General features: G+C 36.0%; 1 protein-coding gene across 6 annotated transcripts in view; it reads left to right on the forward strand.

Moving 5' to 3' along the window:
• The window catches only part of PDLIM5 (PDZ and LIM domain 5), a 221702-nt gene that overhangs the window by 150434 nt on the left and 54067 nt on the right, over window positions 1-17201 (forward strand). For 5 of the 6 annotated variants that reach the window (XM_011968231.1, XM_011968233.1, XM_011968232.1 and 2 more), the window contains one exon: window positions 14348-14535. In XM_011968231.1, coding sequence (XP_011823621.1) covers window positions 14348-14535 — 188 coding nt within the window. Of the gene's footprint in view, window positions 1-3371; window positions 3492-5477; window positions 5622-6370; window positions 6503-14347; window positions 14536-17201 lie in introns of all 6 variants that reach the window. The other variant, XM_011968230.1, reaches the window with a different exon arrangement.

The following is a 17201-nucleotide window of genomic DNA, read 5'->3' on the forward strand; positions in this document are numbered from 1 at the left end:
GGTTACCACGGGCTAGGTGGAGAGGGTAGGGGTAGTTGTTCAATGGGTATAGAGTTTCGAATATGCAAGATGAAAAACTTTTGGAGATCTCTTCCACAATAATGTGAACGTACCTCACACTACTGACTGTGCACTTGAAAATGGTTAAGATAGTAAGTTTCATGTTACATATTTTTTACCACAGTTTTTAAAATGAGGAATGCACATTGTCCATTGAATTTAGCCACAAAAAGGTCATCAGTGACCTTAGCAAGATGCAGTTTCATAGAGTGTTGGGGATTGGAGTCTAGTTGAGATGACTGAAGACTGACTGTCAAGTGAGTGTACTGTTATTTCAGAGTCTGGCTGATAAGGGGAATAGGAAAATAGAAGGTAAAGATAGTCTGTTGTTTTTAAGAGAAACTACAGCATTTTAAAAGAGGACTCAAAGCATCCAGTAGAGGAGGAGAGATGGAATAATTGAGGCCACTGAGATTAAGGGAGGAGATGGAGTACACAGCATAAGAATGTTGCTATTGGGCAGTTGTCAGGACTAGGGTATAGAAAAAGAATTCTTCTTACTGGTCCTACAGGATGGTAAGGATGGTAAATTAGTAGATGGACAACTCACACCTGATTTGCTGGACAGATTGTTCACAAGGGTCCTTATTGAACAAGTGCAGAGATTGTGCAGAAAAAGACACATTGCATCAATAGCTTTTTGTTCTTGTATCCTGAGAAAAGCAAGCCAAAAGGGAAAGACTTTATCTGGGAAAGAGAAAGTCTTCATACCTCTCTGTGGTGAGAAATGAAAACTCATTTAAGCAAGACAAGGCCAAAAATTTGGCTGCTGCAGATATGCTGTTAATCAGAGCTTCTTCCAACCTAAAAGGAGTAAACATTGGGGAATGTCAGAGTGAGAACGGACACTGATGTTTGTTCCATAGTAAATAAGGTAGTTTAAGATTTTGTCTTAAGTCAGGTTTTAAGAGTTTGGCTAAGCAACGAAGAGATAATCAATATGTGTAACACATGGGAAACCTCCCAAGTGCATTTGCTTGGAAGCATGGCGATCATCTCCAAAGGTGTTTCATGATTTACATGAAATTTATTCTCAAATGGCACTCAGCTTTTTCCAGTCAGCATATTTCATGGAGATGTTGGAAGACTCAACTTCTCCAAATCCTTTTTCTTTTTTTCTTTTTAATCTGTCCTGTGGTAATATGTAGATATTGATAATAATTCATACGCATATTTTCTTTTTTCCTGAAATATTTGTAATATTTTAATATTATAAAGGACATTTCTTTAAAGGTATTTTTGGAACACTATCCATTCCTTTGAAGTTATCATGTGTCCACTTATGCAAAAATCTGTTTAGTCAGAATTGTGACACAGTCTTTAGAAGGTACAAATATGTTTCAATATACAAATATTGTGAATTCATTATTGGGAAAAAATAAATTTCAAGCTTTTATTCACAAATATTTGTTAACCTTATGGTCAGCATTTTGTTACACTTCATGTATAATAGTAACTATTGATGTCAGGGAACTTCTAGTCTACTGAGATTGTCTGGATTTAAATAACGACACAAATTGTATAATATAACAAATTCTATGAGTAAAAAGTACAGACTGCTATGACAGCACATGACAGGGGCAGCTAAGGTGGCTTGGGGAATCAGGGAGGCTTCTGGGAGGAGGTGACGTTTAAACTGAGGCCAGGAGGATGCTTAGGAGTTATCCCAGTGAAGGTGTGGTAGAGCGAGGGCTGTAGACAGTGAGGAGTAGGAGACTGTGCAGAGGCCAGGAGGGGGAAAGAAGCAGGGCCTTTTTCAAAAAGAAATGGAAGGCCCAGTGGACTGGAGCAAGCCAAAGAGAGTGGACAAGCTTCATGACATAATGCTGAAGAACAGGTAGCCCAGAATCACTTAGAGCAGGGCTAGACTAAGCAACAGACATGATCACATTTGTATTTTTCAGAGTTCACTCTGGTAGCTATGTGGAGAAGTTATTTTCTAGGACAGGGGTCGCAAATTTTTTTCTGTAAAGGTCCAGATAGGAAATGTACTGGATTTTTCAGGCCATATGGTCTGTCACAATTGGTCAGTTCTCATATCATATGAAAGTAGCCATAGACATATGAAGAATGAACCTGGCTATGTTCCAGTAAAGTTCCAATAAAACTTTATTTATGGATGCTGAAATTTGAATTTTATATAATTTTTGTGTGTCATCATATTATTATTTTGATTTTCTTAACCATTAACCATTTAAAAATATGAAAACTATTCTTAGGCCATACAAAGACAGGCAGGGCCTGAATTTGGCCAGCATGCCATGGTTTGCTGACCCATGTTATGGTTCTTATGTTTCTTATTCTCTTAACCTTTCTGCTCTATCTCTTAAATAATGTTTTAGTTCTATTGTAACATTTTTCTTCAACTGTCTACATTTTTTCAACACTCTGGTAAAGGTATGACTAATGTGGAATAAAAAACAGGAATAGAACCTCTCCTTTTCTATTTTTTAATTCATTTGAAAATCTGTAAAATGACTGACCATTCTATTTTTTTATCCGCAGACTTTTTTTTTTTTTTAAATGGCTAATTTTGTATTTTTCCTGTTTTATTTTTCTTCCCAAAGTTTTATACTTGATGCTTTCTTTTTATTGAACTTAACATTGAGTTTTTCATTTTTTCTTTACCTGGCAATAGTTCTTCTAAAATTTAATTCTGGCATTCTAAATAAAAAAATAGTACAGATAACAAAAAATCAAAGTAAAGAATACTCAAAACAAAGCCCTGCGATTGCATGCCACCATCTGTTGTACGAGCAGATAAAATAGTTTGTTTACATCAAGACAAACAACATCCATATAACTTCAGATCTACAAACACAACATTCTGATGTGAACTTTTTGGTTGCTTTCTTATAGGACACTTTTAGGCAGCTGCCTCACAATGTGCTGGAAAACATTATATAGTGGAAATAGTACAGACAGACCTGGTCCAAATTCCACCTGACCCTTACTAGATGTATGGTATTGGGCAACTTAATTAACTTCTTGGAGCCTAAGTTTTTTTAAAGCATTCAAAATACATAGTCAGTGAATAGGAATTTCCACTTTCTTTTCGCCTGTAAGCATAATATTTTATTACATAGAAGTAGTCATGTTAAAGAATTTGGGGGAAAACAGCCCATATTTTGTGGTGGCAGAAGTGTTGGTTTTTGTTTTAACCATTTGTAGATGTGAAGTAAAAAAAAAAACAAATAGTGTTCCCCAAATGGAACTAATAGACATTTAAAAGATGGTATAGATGATAAATGTCTTTTGTACTTTTCATTACTATTTCCTTTGCCTTATATATTTTACTTCTGAAAACTTAGGTTTGACAGTTCTCTGGAAGACCTGCCTAAGAGTGGACCTCACCCACCTGCAACTCCTCAGGTGTTAACCATTGGTAGCCAAGTGGCCATGCTTTCTAAAGTAGCAACTACTTATTCTAGGTAGACTTTTCCTTCTTGTTTCTAAATTTCAAAACTGGTAGTGAATTTAAGTATACTAAACTGTTTGAAAAAGAAAAGATGATTGTTGATGACAGAACTGACATCATTAACATATAGACAAGAAAGTTTAGCACTCAGCCTCAAAACAGCACTTCTCACTGCTTTTGTATTTTTATTTTGGTTTAGTTTATAACTTCTAATATAGAATCAAGAAATCTCTTTTATTTATTCATTTTGTGATTGGGAAAGTTAACTTGCTGGCTTTGTCATAAGTCTCCTTTTCTGAATTAGAGCATTTGCCTCAAAAACAGGTAAAGATCATACACAATATGTTACCAGGTGCCCAGCCATTTTCTTAAGATACTCAGATAAGTAACTGCTTATGAGATATCACTAGATTCTGCTGATACTAAATCCTTTTCTATTATTTGTGATACACTATGGTGAAAGAAGTTCATTACTGTTTCCTTCCTGGAGCAGAATAAATTAGCTGAATTATTTTTTTAAGTGATTTTTAATAGACTAAAATTTTCTAATTTCTAATTAGATTTTCTAATTCTTATTATTCACCACTACGTCTCCAAATAGTAACCATTGTCTCAAAGATGCAGAGTAATTCAGAAACTCAGAAGTGGAATCACATGATAACTTTATTCTTCCCTTTGACATTCATGCTACCTACCCTGCTCTGCCATTGATAGCATCTTTCTTTTCTCTTTCCAGCCCCTGACGTTTTCTTTTCTAACCATTTACGACAGTTGTCAAAACTTAGCCATACAGTTTAGTTTAATGGATAGACTTAGATAGATCAAAAAAATTACTTAATTCTGTGTCATTTTGAAAACATAGCTTGCAACTATTAATTTTTTTTCTAATGGTTTTTGTAAAGTTATAGCCTATGGAACTTGGAAGAATGACTTATCAAATTCTTGTGATAGGAAAAACAGACTTATGTCAACCCTCATAGTTTCAGACATCTAAGCTCACTTTAACCAGAGGTTGAGTTTGCTACGTAATTACTTTGTGTTGGAGGTGGCCATTGAAAAAAGTGGTCATACTGTAGTGATGATGCTCATTGATAACTTGCACCCATAATGAAGAAGAGAGACTACAAGTTTCACACTATGCATTTTAGACTCTTTTTATTTTACTTAATAACCAATTTGAAAATCATTACAGTCGTAATGATAGGATATTCATTCCTGTCTAGGCATTTGATCTTTTCTGAAAGGCCAAGGGAGTATTATTATTTTAAGTAATAAATACTTATTAGTTCTGAAGATAAAATGCTATGCCTGCATTTAAAAATGCTTACAGAACTAACTGAAAGTAGAAATATGAAACTCAGCAAAAAAGGTGATGTTTTGATCATATTCACTGGAACATCTGTTTATTTTTGCAAAGGTCCTTTCCCTCCTTAAATAGCTTTACTCTCAATATTTTAAACAATTATCTCTTTTCATGTTAATACATATTGCTGCTTCTCAATAAGCAGTCAGTTGTACCTGCTTCTCCTGAAAACATAAGCCTTATTAAAATGTCATGTTGTCAGTGTATATCATCTCTAACATAAAGCTCGTTATATAGAGGCTATTTGGGAAAAAACAATTTTTCTTCTTTCTATGCTTATAGAAATTCAAACTTCATGTTTAGATTTATTTTCTGCTAAGTTGTTGGCAAGTCAGTCTTCAAATATGTGATACAAGGTAATTTTAAATAGGAATACAGTTAGTGAACTTAAATACATTCAAAAGTATTTGTATGTCAAAATCAGCTTTATGGAGGATTATACATCAGCTTTTATCTTCTGAGAGAAATCATAGCAGCAGTAACTAAATGACCTGAACTCCTATTACACTTCTGACACTTCACACTTTCATAATGCCTAGATATTAATATGGAATGGTTACTCTCTTGTATTTATTATGCTACCCTTTCTCACTTTCCTTTTTGTTCCTCTCCTGTTTTTCTTTCCCTACCTGTCAGTTTAAGCAGCTCCACAGGAAATGTGGAAGATTCTTTCGAAGGTTTTCGAAACTTTTCTACCTTCTCTTCTCCTGCTAGATACAGTGCTGCAGTTCTGAGCAGTGCAGCTGCTACTGTGTCTGCTGTTATTGCTGCAAAAACCAGGTAGAACTACACATGCAGCGTGTGTCTGATGCAATCTCAGCGCTCTTCATTGTCTTACAATTCACCTCAAAGAAAACATATCTGTTTGAAGCAATCATAGCTCTATTGTGAGCTCTTAATTGTGTAGTGGATATTTTAGGTTGTGGATGAATCTCACAGTATTTGTTACTGTTTATTTCTTAAAAATCACCTTTTAATCTCTCCATTGCTGCTGTTTATGTATGGTATTTCTCAGTTGCGTGGATTATTACATGTTGTGTGCTTATTGGCACTTGGATTTTTACGATTTTCAGGTTTTATATTTGAAACAATAAAGTATTAATGAGTATTTTAAGTTTCTATTGATTTTATCTTCTCCCACGACCTTTAAAGGGTGATCTGAAGACTACTGTCCCCTAAAAAAATAAAATTGCATCCTTTCCCAAAAAGAAATAAGTTGGTTTTATTTTCGTGGTTTGGGGGTTTTAGATAATTTCTATAGGCTTTAGAGCTTCAAATGCTTTCTAAATGATGGCTGTGACCATTTTGGTGAAAATCTAATCAATGTTATATTAATGAGTAAAGCGATAGAATAAACTCTTGGTGCTTCTTTTATCCTCCTTTGCTGCTTTGTGCTTCCCCTCCGTCCTCCTCTCTCTCCCCACCCTCTTTCTCATAAAGGAAATGTTTCAAATCACAGACCTTAAAAACTACTGTCGTCTATTGGTAGTGCGATTTTTGACTTAAAACTCTTTCTAAATGCTTACCAGGCTCTACACTCCTGAAAGATATCACTCGCTCTTGGATGCACTTTGCATCAGTCCTGTCTCCAAGCCTTTAGCTTTTTCCTATCTGCAGTCCTCAAGGAAATCACCTGGCTCTATCCATGTTAAGAAAACAAGGTACTGTGGGAGCAGATATGGCAAGTGGTGGTTTGCTGTTAAGGATACTGCTTTCTCTAACACGTCACCACTGTATTAACAGGCCGGGTGACAACATGCTAGAGCTCTAGGGATTTGCGCCCAATTTTGAATTAACTGTAATGTCAATGCCATGCTAATGCACAAGCACAGTATGTCCTATGATTATTAACTCACCTTTTAACCTTTTGTGACATCTTTCCTTAGCATACTTGATGTTTGATGTGCAATTCCACATAACTGTACAAGTATTTAAATTGCAGTAGAATTTCTGTCTTTTATTGCATAGATATAGCTGTATTAGAATCTTCAAATGTTTAGTAAGACATAACTTTTGGAAAAACGAAAAATAATAATGATCAATTTTGATTGACTACATATTCTAGTTCTTAAATATGAAGGTTTTGCTTGGAAAAGCAACTTAATTTCCACTATTTGGGAAATGCTAAACACCAAAATAGATTTTTCTATTAAGCTTAAGGATTAAGCCAGAAATTTTTAGGCATAATATAAAAATAAAAATATCACAAGTGTTTACTAAAGATATAAACTCAGTGAAATAACTGTATACAATGATTTTCGACAGAACATAAAATCAGTGGCAAAGTATACAACATACTTAGTGAAAACCTGATATAACTAGGCTATATAACTGATATAACTGATATTGATTAGATGTTTGTATTCTAACCACTGTCATAGAGATTTTTCAATATATTTACCTGGGCCAGGTGCAGTGGCTCATACCTGTAATCCCAGCACTTTGGGAGGCCGAGGCGGACGGATCACGAGGTCAGGAGTTCGAGACCAGCCTGGCCAATATGGTGAAACCCTGTCTCTACTAAAGATACAAAAAATTAGCCGGGTGTGGAGGTGGGTGCCTGTAATCCCAGCTACTCGGAGACTGAGGCAGGAGAATCACTTGAACCCAGGAGGCAGAGGTTACAGTGAACTGAAATCGTGCCGTTGCACTCCAGCCTGGGTGACAGGGCAAGACTCTGTCTCAAAACAACAACAACAAAATATACATATGTTTATTCTGGGTAACTTTTAAGGGAGGTGTTTAAACAAGGGAGAAAGATGATAGTACATTTTTCTCTAAGACAGTACCTGAAATTATATATTTGCAGAATTGTAAGTGTTCAGGGAGCAGAAGTCTTTCATTGTCAGGGCTGAGATTGTATAGAGGCAAGTTACTGACGTTGCTTAGAGTACGCTTTGAGTACTTGAGTACACTTATACCACATTTTTAGAACCTGGTAAAAGCTATAGATCCTCTCTCCAGAAAAGTACCTGTGTGCATATACATGCAAAAGTGTGCATGCATTTATGGACTGACTGTGCTATCTGTGGCCCCACCTCTAGAGCAAGTATTAGTAGTCATCACCACTGCTTATTAACAGTAGGACACAGACAAAATATAGTTTGATATTGAGAGAGGGAAATGGTTTCTAAAAAGATAGTCCAGTTGGCATTCTGGGGTTTCCTGAGGAGACCCTTGCTAACTTAGTGAGAGGGGTACCCAAAAGACCAGATACATTTTATCTTGTATGAGAGTAATCATAAAATGTGTCAGAGACATTTTATCTTGATTTTTACTTTTGTGTGATAGTAATCTTTAAAAGTATATAGTATAATACCAAATTTATTTTTTCCATTAAAATATATTTTTCCATTAAAATATATTTCCATTATAATATATGTTAGTACATCATATTTTAAATTTTGGTTTATAAACTCTAAGTTAAAGAATTTTGCTTAGGAAAATATTAAAAATTTTCTTCTAAATATGGAATTCTGGAAGGAAGGACACTCGTTACTCTCTCTACATGTCCAGGTCCTTTAAAGGAGTCCTGACAGAGGAATTCTATAAAATAAACAATTGCTCGTAACTAAGGCCTTTCCAGAAATACTCCTTTCCTGCCATTTCAGAATCTGTATATTGGTATGCCATTTTTTGGTAAGACTTTAGCCAAAAACTGTTTAACTTAAACATCGATAATTAAACCTGTGATGTACAGTTGTCTTCTTTAAAATGTAAACATGTAATTAGAATAAGTTACTCTCAAAAGTACTCTTCAAGCAGAGTTTTTCTTTTGAAAATAGACTTAAAATTCCCAAGTGTTCTTAATCTGTATCTGAGCTTTATTTGTTGTAATAGTTAAACAAATGTGGGAAAGGAATGTAAACTCAAGATAAATCAGGTTGCTGACACTGAGAGTTAGCTTTTCTTCCTTTTCTTTTTCCTCATTAGCTCCATCTTGAAAATAAACTTTTGCTCTATTAGTGTATTTGTCTCTATTTTCAGTTTTTGAAAAAATGAAACAAAAAACTTGGTATTCTTAAGATAGAAGTCATATCAATTTATTATTTCATTTCAGTCCCTGTTTATTTGGCAGATTAGTTAAAATAACCATATTTTAATATCAGTATCTGTGGTATCAGCCCAGGGTATTTATGGACTTACACCAATTTCCTCATTAGAATTATTTAGAAAACATTTAAATTTTATTTAGGATTTAGGTACACCTTAAACAATTTAGATTCAGAAAAAACATTTGAATCATGAGTTCAGAAATAAAATAGCAATCTAAGTAACAATGCCGTACTATATTAATACATTAATCATTAATTTTAGAAATGTGTTGCTAGTGATTATTGATAATATTTTATTCCCACATATAAAATAATATGGCCAGTGACTTTTAATCCTTTCTTTTTTTTTTTTTTTTTTTTTTTGAGAGGGAGTCTTGCTCTTTCACCAGGCTGGAGAGCAGTGGCGCGATCTCAGCTCACTGCAACCTCCGGGTTCAAGTGATTCTCCTGCCTCAGCCTCCCAAATAGCTGAGATTTCAGGCATGCGCCACCATGCCCAGCTAATTTTTGTATTTTTAGTAGAGACGGGGTTTCACCATATTGTCCAGGATGCTCTCCATCTCTTGACCTCGTGATCCACCCACCTCAGCCTCCCAAAGTGCTAGGATTACAGGCAGGAGCCAACGCGCCCAGCCAATCCTTTCATCTTTAGTACAATGTTTGGTTTTTTACAGAGACGAGGTCTTGCTGTGTTGCCCAGGCTGGTCTCGAACTCCTGGGCTCAAGCAATCCTTCTGCCTTGGCCTCCTAAAGTGCTAGGATTACAGGCATGAACTACTGTGCCAGCCAATACCACATGTTTATGTGTTCTCTTTAAATAGTAGCTAATCGTTAAAATTAGGGAAAAAATGTTTGGTTTTTAGAGGATTGGGCATCATATATTCAGATATGTGATTGTCTAGATAAACCCTAATAGTCTTCCATTACAACATTAAATGGTTCAATTAAATTCTGTCCTCAGAGGAAATTGAACTTCAGATCAATTCTGGATTTAAGCATAAATGGAAAAACTGCCTTAGTAATAACTTAGATTTCTATGAATTCTTTATAGTCTACTCCAAGCCCTTTGTAACTAAAGTACTGTTTAAGATTTAAACATCTTAGGCCTCTGAAAGAGAATGTATACAAACCTCTGTGCAAAAGATATCAAAAGCTGAAATTTATTTAGCTTGTATGATACTTACCCTGTGGGAACTTTAAGAAGTATTATGTGTTTTTAAAACTGAACTGAGGAAGCAAGATTTTGTCTGGGGTCAATACCCTGCCCCCAAATGATCCACAGTACATCCAAGAAGCAAATTTCTGAGTGCAGATGAAGGATGCTTATTTAGTAAATGTACTTATAGCTAATTTTATTATCACCAAACCAGATATTACAGGATGTAGAAGTAAGAATCTCTTTTATTTCCTGAGCATATACTCTGTGCTGGGCACCGCGCTAAGTAATTTGTATGTATTATCTCATCTCTTATTTAATTATTAACGGTAACCTTGGGATAAAGGTGGTATTTTTATACCATTTTACAGGTGAGGAAATTTACCAAGTTTAAATAATTTACCTACAGTCACAGTAAAGTCCCCAACCTCAGGTACTTTATAATGTAGAGGAGGAGACAAGATGCATAAAGAAGTGACTATTAATAGTAATTTTAAAACAACTCTTACAAATCAGTGTAAAGTTATATGCCATGCAGGTAACAAATGTCCAGAATTAAAAGGAGTGTCTCTACTGCTGGAGGCTTGAATAATTAAACAAAATAATGTATGTTAATTTGAACACAGTGCATGATGCATATTATATTTACTACTATTATTATTATGGATAAGATGTGGATGGGTGTAGAGAGAGAGTAGGAAGAGGTACCTCGTATGTAGAATCTGGAAAAAAAATGTAGAATTGTGGACAGACAGTAGGGGTGGCCAGAATATAGTTTGTATAGCATAGTGATACAATCTAGACTGGTAGATTGTAGTTTTATCTTAGAAGGCTTTGTGTGTCATGCTGAAACATAACTGAGCCTCCCACAGGCTAAATGGCTAAATTCGTTCTGCAGCATTCCATCCTCTGCTTAAGTAGCTTCTGGTGACAGGGCTCTCACAGAAAGCCTCATTAGGCACAGATTTTTTTCCTTTGGAAGATTTTTTATATTAGGAAGCACCTTTTATTGAAGGAAATCCATCTCACTGTAGATTTCACTCCTTGAAATTAGGCAAACAATGTAGTCACATAGAGTGAATCTGCATGTCAGACATTTGAGGATGGCTGTCATGCTTCTCTAGGTGTTTTCATAACCTGGGCTACTATTACCAGTTCCTTCACCCAAACTATATTAAGCTTGACACTGAATTCCTCTCTTTTAAGTCAGTTTGTCTGGCAGCTCTCCTAGAATTAAATTTTAATTCTTTCAGATGTCTACACATTAAATGGTGATGGATTGGGTTTTGTTCTTTCCAGACTATATATTTTTGTTTCATCGATAATTCCTAGCATTGCTTGGTCATAATTTTTTTTTCTTAGAACCATGATTATATACATTATTAATTAGTTTTAAAAATCAAATCTGCAAGAGTAATTTAATCCTAGAATGAAAATGACCTATATATAAGTATTTCAAAAATCATTTATTTGTGATGAGTAAAAATGTTGAAAATAAGGCTTACTTTTATTTTTTAATACGGTAATTATCCTTTTCATATGTTAAAGTTATATTCTGTGCCTTGGACTTTATGCATAATTATCATATTTAAGTCTCATAGAAATCTTAAGAGCAAAATGTTACTCCCACTTAAAGTATAGGTAACTGAGGCTTAGAGAAGTAAAATAATTTGTAAAAGATGCTCATAACCACTATACTATAATGTTCGAACCCTGATTCCATTAATGCTTTTTGTTGTGTTGCCTTTACTGATAATCGTGTTCAATATTCCCACGAGGGAGGCAGTCTTTGACTTTTTATTTATGATCAAGATTATTAAAGTGCTTAAAGTTTTTTATTATATAGCGTGTTTTATTATCAAGCAGGTTTTGGTTTTTTTAATTAAACTGATCAAAAATAATAAAAGCTGATGGCTTTATGACACTTGATTTAAGAGAACAAGAATAGGGAGCAATATTTCAAGAAAATCATTCGTATAGTTTTTCAAAACTGTTTAGTGTCAGAGGTGCCCCAAGACTACTCCCAGGTTTATTGTTTCACTAGAAGGACTTACAGGGCTCAGCGTATAGTTGCACTCATGACTAAAATTTATTATAGCAAAAGAATACAAAGCAAGATCAGCAAAGGAAAAAGGTGCATGGGACCAAATCTGGAGGAAATGAGGCTCAAGTTTCCAAGAGGCCTCTCCCAGTAGAGTCACATAGGGAGTGCACAATTCCTCCAGCAGCAAGTGTGGCAAGACATGCCAAGCGTTGCTGCCATAGAAGCTCAGTAGAGACCACATACCCAAGGTTTCTTAAGGGCTTATTACATAGGCACCTCGTGGTGAGTTTCTACCAAGATTCTAGACTCTCAAAAGGAAAGCAGATGTTCAACATCAACCGTATTGTTTATCCAAACAGTTAAGGCACAGAGAGCTACTCTTAGCATTTAGAGAAACTTTTTTTTTTTTTTTTTTTTTAGATGGAGTCTCACTCTGTTGCCCAGGCTGGAGTGCAGTGGCATGACCTCGGCTCACTGCAAGTTCCGCCTCCCTGGTTCAAGCGATTCTCCTGCCTCAGCCTCCTAGTAGCTGGGACTACAGGTGTCCACCACCACACCCAGCTAATTTTTTTGTATTTTTAGTAGAGACGGGGTTTCACCGTGTTAGCCAGGATGGTCTCAATCTCCTGACCTCGTGATCCTCCAGCCTTGGCCTCCCAAAGTGCTGGGATTACAGGTGTGAGCCACCGCTCCCAGCCAGCATTTAGAGAAACTTTTATGTCACTGTTGGCCACAGCTTACCAGCTAAGTTCCTAGATGCCAGTCAAGGGCCAATTTTGCAACTAAGTCTTCTATGGATGGGCAGTCTGGGGCTTACTATGTTAGGTTTTACATAAGATTTAAGAGTTACTGGGGAAATTATAAACTACCGTTCACTTGATAATATGGACAATATTTAATTTGAAATTTATTTTTATTAAAATAATTTCTACTTAATTAAGGGTATTTTATTGAATTTGTTAATATATTACCCTGTCTTTATCAGTCTGTTCCTCCAGCTATTGATTTCAGGTATTGAAATAATTTGAATTTCTGTGTATGGAATTTTTTAAGCAACCAGCGTTGAAAAGTAGTAGAAAGGTTTTTTTTGTTTGTTTGTTTTTTGTGTTTTTTTTTTTTTTTTTTTGAGATGGAGTTTCGCTCTGTCAATGACACGATCTCAGCTCACTGCAGCCTCCGCCTCCCAGGTTCAAGCCGTTCTCCTGCCTCAACCTCCCAGGTAGCTGGGACTACAGGCGTCCGCCACCATGCCCAGCTAATTTTTGTAGTTTTAGTAGAGATAGGTGATCTGCCAGACCCGGCTTCACAAAGTGCTGGGATTATAGGTGTGAGCCACCACGCCCAGCCTGAAAGTGTTACTTTTAAGTATTATTATTATACTTTACTTGATAGAAATAACCACTGCTATATATTATATCCTACCAAAGCATATATTTTATAATTTAGGCTACCTATAATTATTATTTTTTGGAAATGATGTTATATATAATTATAAATAACAAATGACTTGGTAATAAAGGCCATATGATCTTCAAAACCAAACTGGAACTAGCATAGATAAGCCCTCCTGTTTAAACAGGTAACTCTGGTTGAAAGAAGGTAATGGCAGTCTTGTCTCTTTTTTTCCCTTTATTATGAATGCATAACACTGGATATTCTGTTAGGCAAGGGATGTTGTTTCTTGCTTCTTGTTTTGTGGCCAGTGCATAGCACAACCAACATTTGGCATATAATAGATGCTTAAATATTTATGAACGAGTGAGTATGTGAGTAGAAGGAGTAACTGGCCTGGGCATGGTGGCTCACACCTGTAATCCCAGTGCTTTGGGAGGCTGAAGTGGGATGATTGCTTGAGGCCAGGAGTTGAAGACCAGCCTGAGGAACATAGTGAGACCCCTGTATCTAAAAAAAAAAAAAAGAAGAAGAAGAAGAAGAAGCGTAACTGGGAAGGGGTGAGGTATCAGGGAAACTTTTATCGTTTAAAAGATTAATTGTGTAAATTTTCAGTAGTCTAATTTCTTGTGGTAGACCTTTTAGAATTTTCAAAGCATAAAACAAATGCAATCTGACTCCCTTTTCTTTTTTTCTGTTTTAAAGAGAGGCAGTCCTTCAGTCATGACTTTAAAGATTTTCTTTTCTAGAACATTGATTAACCAAATGGATTTTGATTGATTCATGGATTTTGAAAAGAAAGGATTGTTGCTAAGTTATGTTGCTACCGCTTCACCAAAGATGTTTATTTCCTTTACAGTAACTCTCAGGAGCCTTCTCCACAGTTGACTTCCTCAGTAGCTTCCACACGGAGCATGCCCGAAAGCCTGGACAGCCCAGCCTCCGGCAGACCAGGAGTAGCCAGCCTCACAACTGCAGCTGCCTTCAAGCCTGTAGGATCCACCGGTGTCATCAAGTCACCAAGCTGGCAACGGCCAAACCAAGCAGGTAGCCCAAAAAAATCTCTTACTTCTTGCTTTTCATAATGAGTGTCATTATGAAAATGTGTTCTGGGATATATGGTAGAATTCACTGGTAAAACCCATTCTCAATAATCTAAGATTTAGAAAGGACTGTCAAGATTAACTATAGCTATTTTTCTCTCTGAGACATCTCATAAACATTCTTTGTGTGTATTTGATACAGTTGCATTTGCTATTCATAATTGTAGGATTGGACATTTCCTTGTTTCCCAGAATACTCAGGAAGCATGTGTTGAATTGTAAATTTGGGTCTTATTTAATAACAAAATATATTGTTGTAAGGTTATGCTTGGAAATACAACATTTTAGTTTTGATGATACGTACAAATAACCACAGAAACATTATTGCCATCAAACAATTACTGAAGAAAGCACCTACCAATTCTTGTTCTCACAATTTATGTAGCATAGGGGAAGAAGGACACAGCACTAGAAAGAGCATTTGAGCAGCAGGATGGAACATCTTGGCCTCAGTCTGGAAACCTGAGTTGTCATTGACTTCTACAGATTAACGGCTTTAAATAAAGTCACATAGCCTCTTTGATACCCTCAGTTTTCTGATCTACAAAATGAAGAAAGACTAGCCAGGTGCAGTGGCTCACACCTGTACTCCCAGGACTTTGGGACGCCAAGGCGGGCGGATCACGAGGTCAGGAGATCGAGACCATTCTGGCTAACATGGTGAAACCCCATCTCTACTAAAAATACAAGAAAAATTAGCTGGGTGTGGTGGTGGGCGCCTGTAGTCCCAGCTACTCAGGAGACTGAGGCAGGAGAATCACTTGAACCCACGAGGCAAAGGTTGCAGTGAGCCGAGTTCACGCCACTGCACTCTAGCCTGGGTGGCGAGTAAGACTCCGTCTCAAAAAAAAAAAAAAAAGAAGTAAGAAATATTTCTGTTGTGTTGGAAAGAGGACAGGCCATGGCATATGAGTTAGGCTATTTTAGAGGAAAGACTTTTATTACTTCTAAAAACTTAAAATATTTAGTCTAATATTATTAGTCTCTGAAATTTCTGGACTATTAACTGACTTAGCATAACCTATTCTCTTGGGGAAAAAATGCCAAGCTCAGCCCCATACATTTTTGAGTTATTTCTATTTATTTAAAGCCTATGTATGATGATGAAGATTTTCTGTAATTATTTTGTGCATTTGAATACAGAAAGTAATTTTCAGAAAAATGCTATTGGTATGGTAATTGGAAGCTAACAGGAGAATGTTTTGTAAAAAGCAACGAAAAGACTAAATTTCTGAGGTAGAAACTGAAGAGAAGGCGCAAAGTATATGGACAGTGGAGGACAGAAAGTTTATATATGGCTTTTGGAAGTTCAGAAGTTTATGGTTAAAATACTGCTCTGCCTCTTAAGTGGAAAGAAAAAATTCATTTCTTTTGAACTCTTGGAGAATATAGAGTACAGCAAAATTACCACAAGAGGGCGATGGAGTGCTTTCTCCAAGCCTAATTAAATTTGTGAGAATAATCAAAGTAGGCCAATATTAGCAAATATAATAATGAGTCACATGGTTAGTATTTAAAACATTATGCTTTTTCTAGAAAATATAAATGAATTTTATATGAGCAAAACTACAACAGTATAAAACATTATACATTATATAACATTATAAAGCAAAATTATAAAAAGATTATTTTCCTGTTGTGAAGTCACAGTTGAATTACATCATAATTCTTAGCTCAATTTTGAAAATATTTACTGAGCTCTTATTTATCTTGCTCCAGGTGCTATAAGCAGGCATTTTATCAGTTATTATGTTGTGACAAAGTTAACTTATTTTGTACTATTTTGGACAATTTAAAAATAAATACAAAATTCCCAGCCACTCAAATTCTGCTGCCCAAAACAATGGAATACCATAGTTTGAAGGCAATAACAACAAAATCATCTCAGAATGTACTGTTAGTCTTAGATAAATAGTTTCAAAAGCTTCCTGATGCAAATGAAAAAGTCTTGATTTAGAAGATGATAGCGGATTCATCATGTGTTCATGCGTTCCTGTTTAAGTTATGGATACCAGCTTAGGTAAATTTGGTTCATTAGATACAAATATATGTATAAAATATTACTATCTTACAAATGTAATGAAATGTTTTTCAAAAATTCAGTCATAAAGTCATGAAGAGCCTTTGTATGTTAGAACACATCAGTTTTCTAATTTTAGTTTAATCATACACAAAATGAGAATGATTAATTCATTAGAATATAAGCAACGCTTTGAAAGATCTGGACCCATTGTTAATTGAGCCAGTTTTCTGACTGGTGGTGGCCCCCCAAAATAGAAATGCCTACCCTTTGCGGGTATGAATTTCAGAAGGTTAGCATTTTTGTGAGCCTTTTCCCTCTCTCCCTCCCTCCTTTTCACCCTTCCCTCCTTTCTTCCCTCCCTCCCTCACTGTCGCCCAGGCTGGAGTACAGTGGCGGGATCTCAGCTCACTGCAACCTCCGGCCCCCTGGGTTCAAGCAATTCTCCTGCCTCAGCCTCCTGAGTAGCTGGGGCTACAGGCGCCTGCCACCACACCCAGCTAATTTTTGTATTTTTAGTAGAGACGGGGTTTCACCATGTTGGCCAGGCTCAATCTCCTGACCTCATGATCCACCCACCCTGGCCTTCC

This window comes from Mandrillus leucophaeus, unplaced genomic scaffold (assembly GCF_000951045.1).
Source record: "Mandrillus leucophaeus isolate KB7577 unplaced genomic scaffold, Mleu.le_1.0 Scaffold832, whole genome shotgun sequence".
Classification (NCBI taxonomy): domain Eukaryota; kingdom Metazoa; phylum Chordata; class Mammalia; order Primates; family Cercopithecidae; genus Mandrillus; species Mandrillus leucophaeus.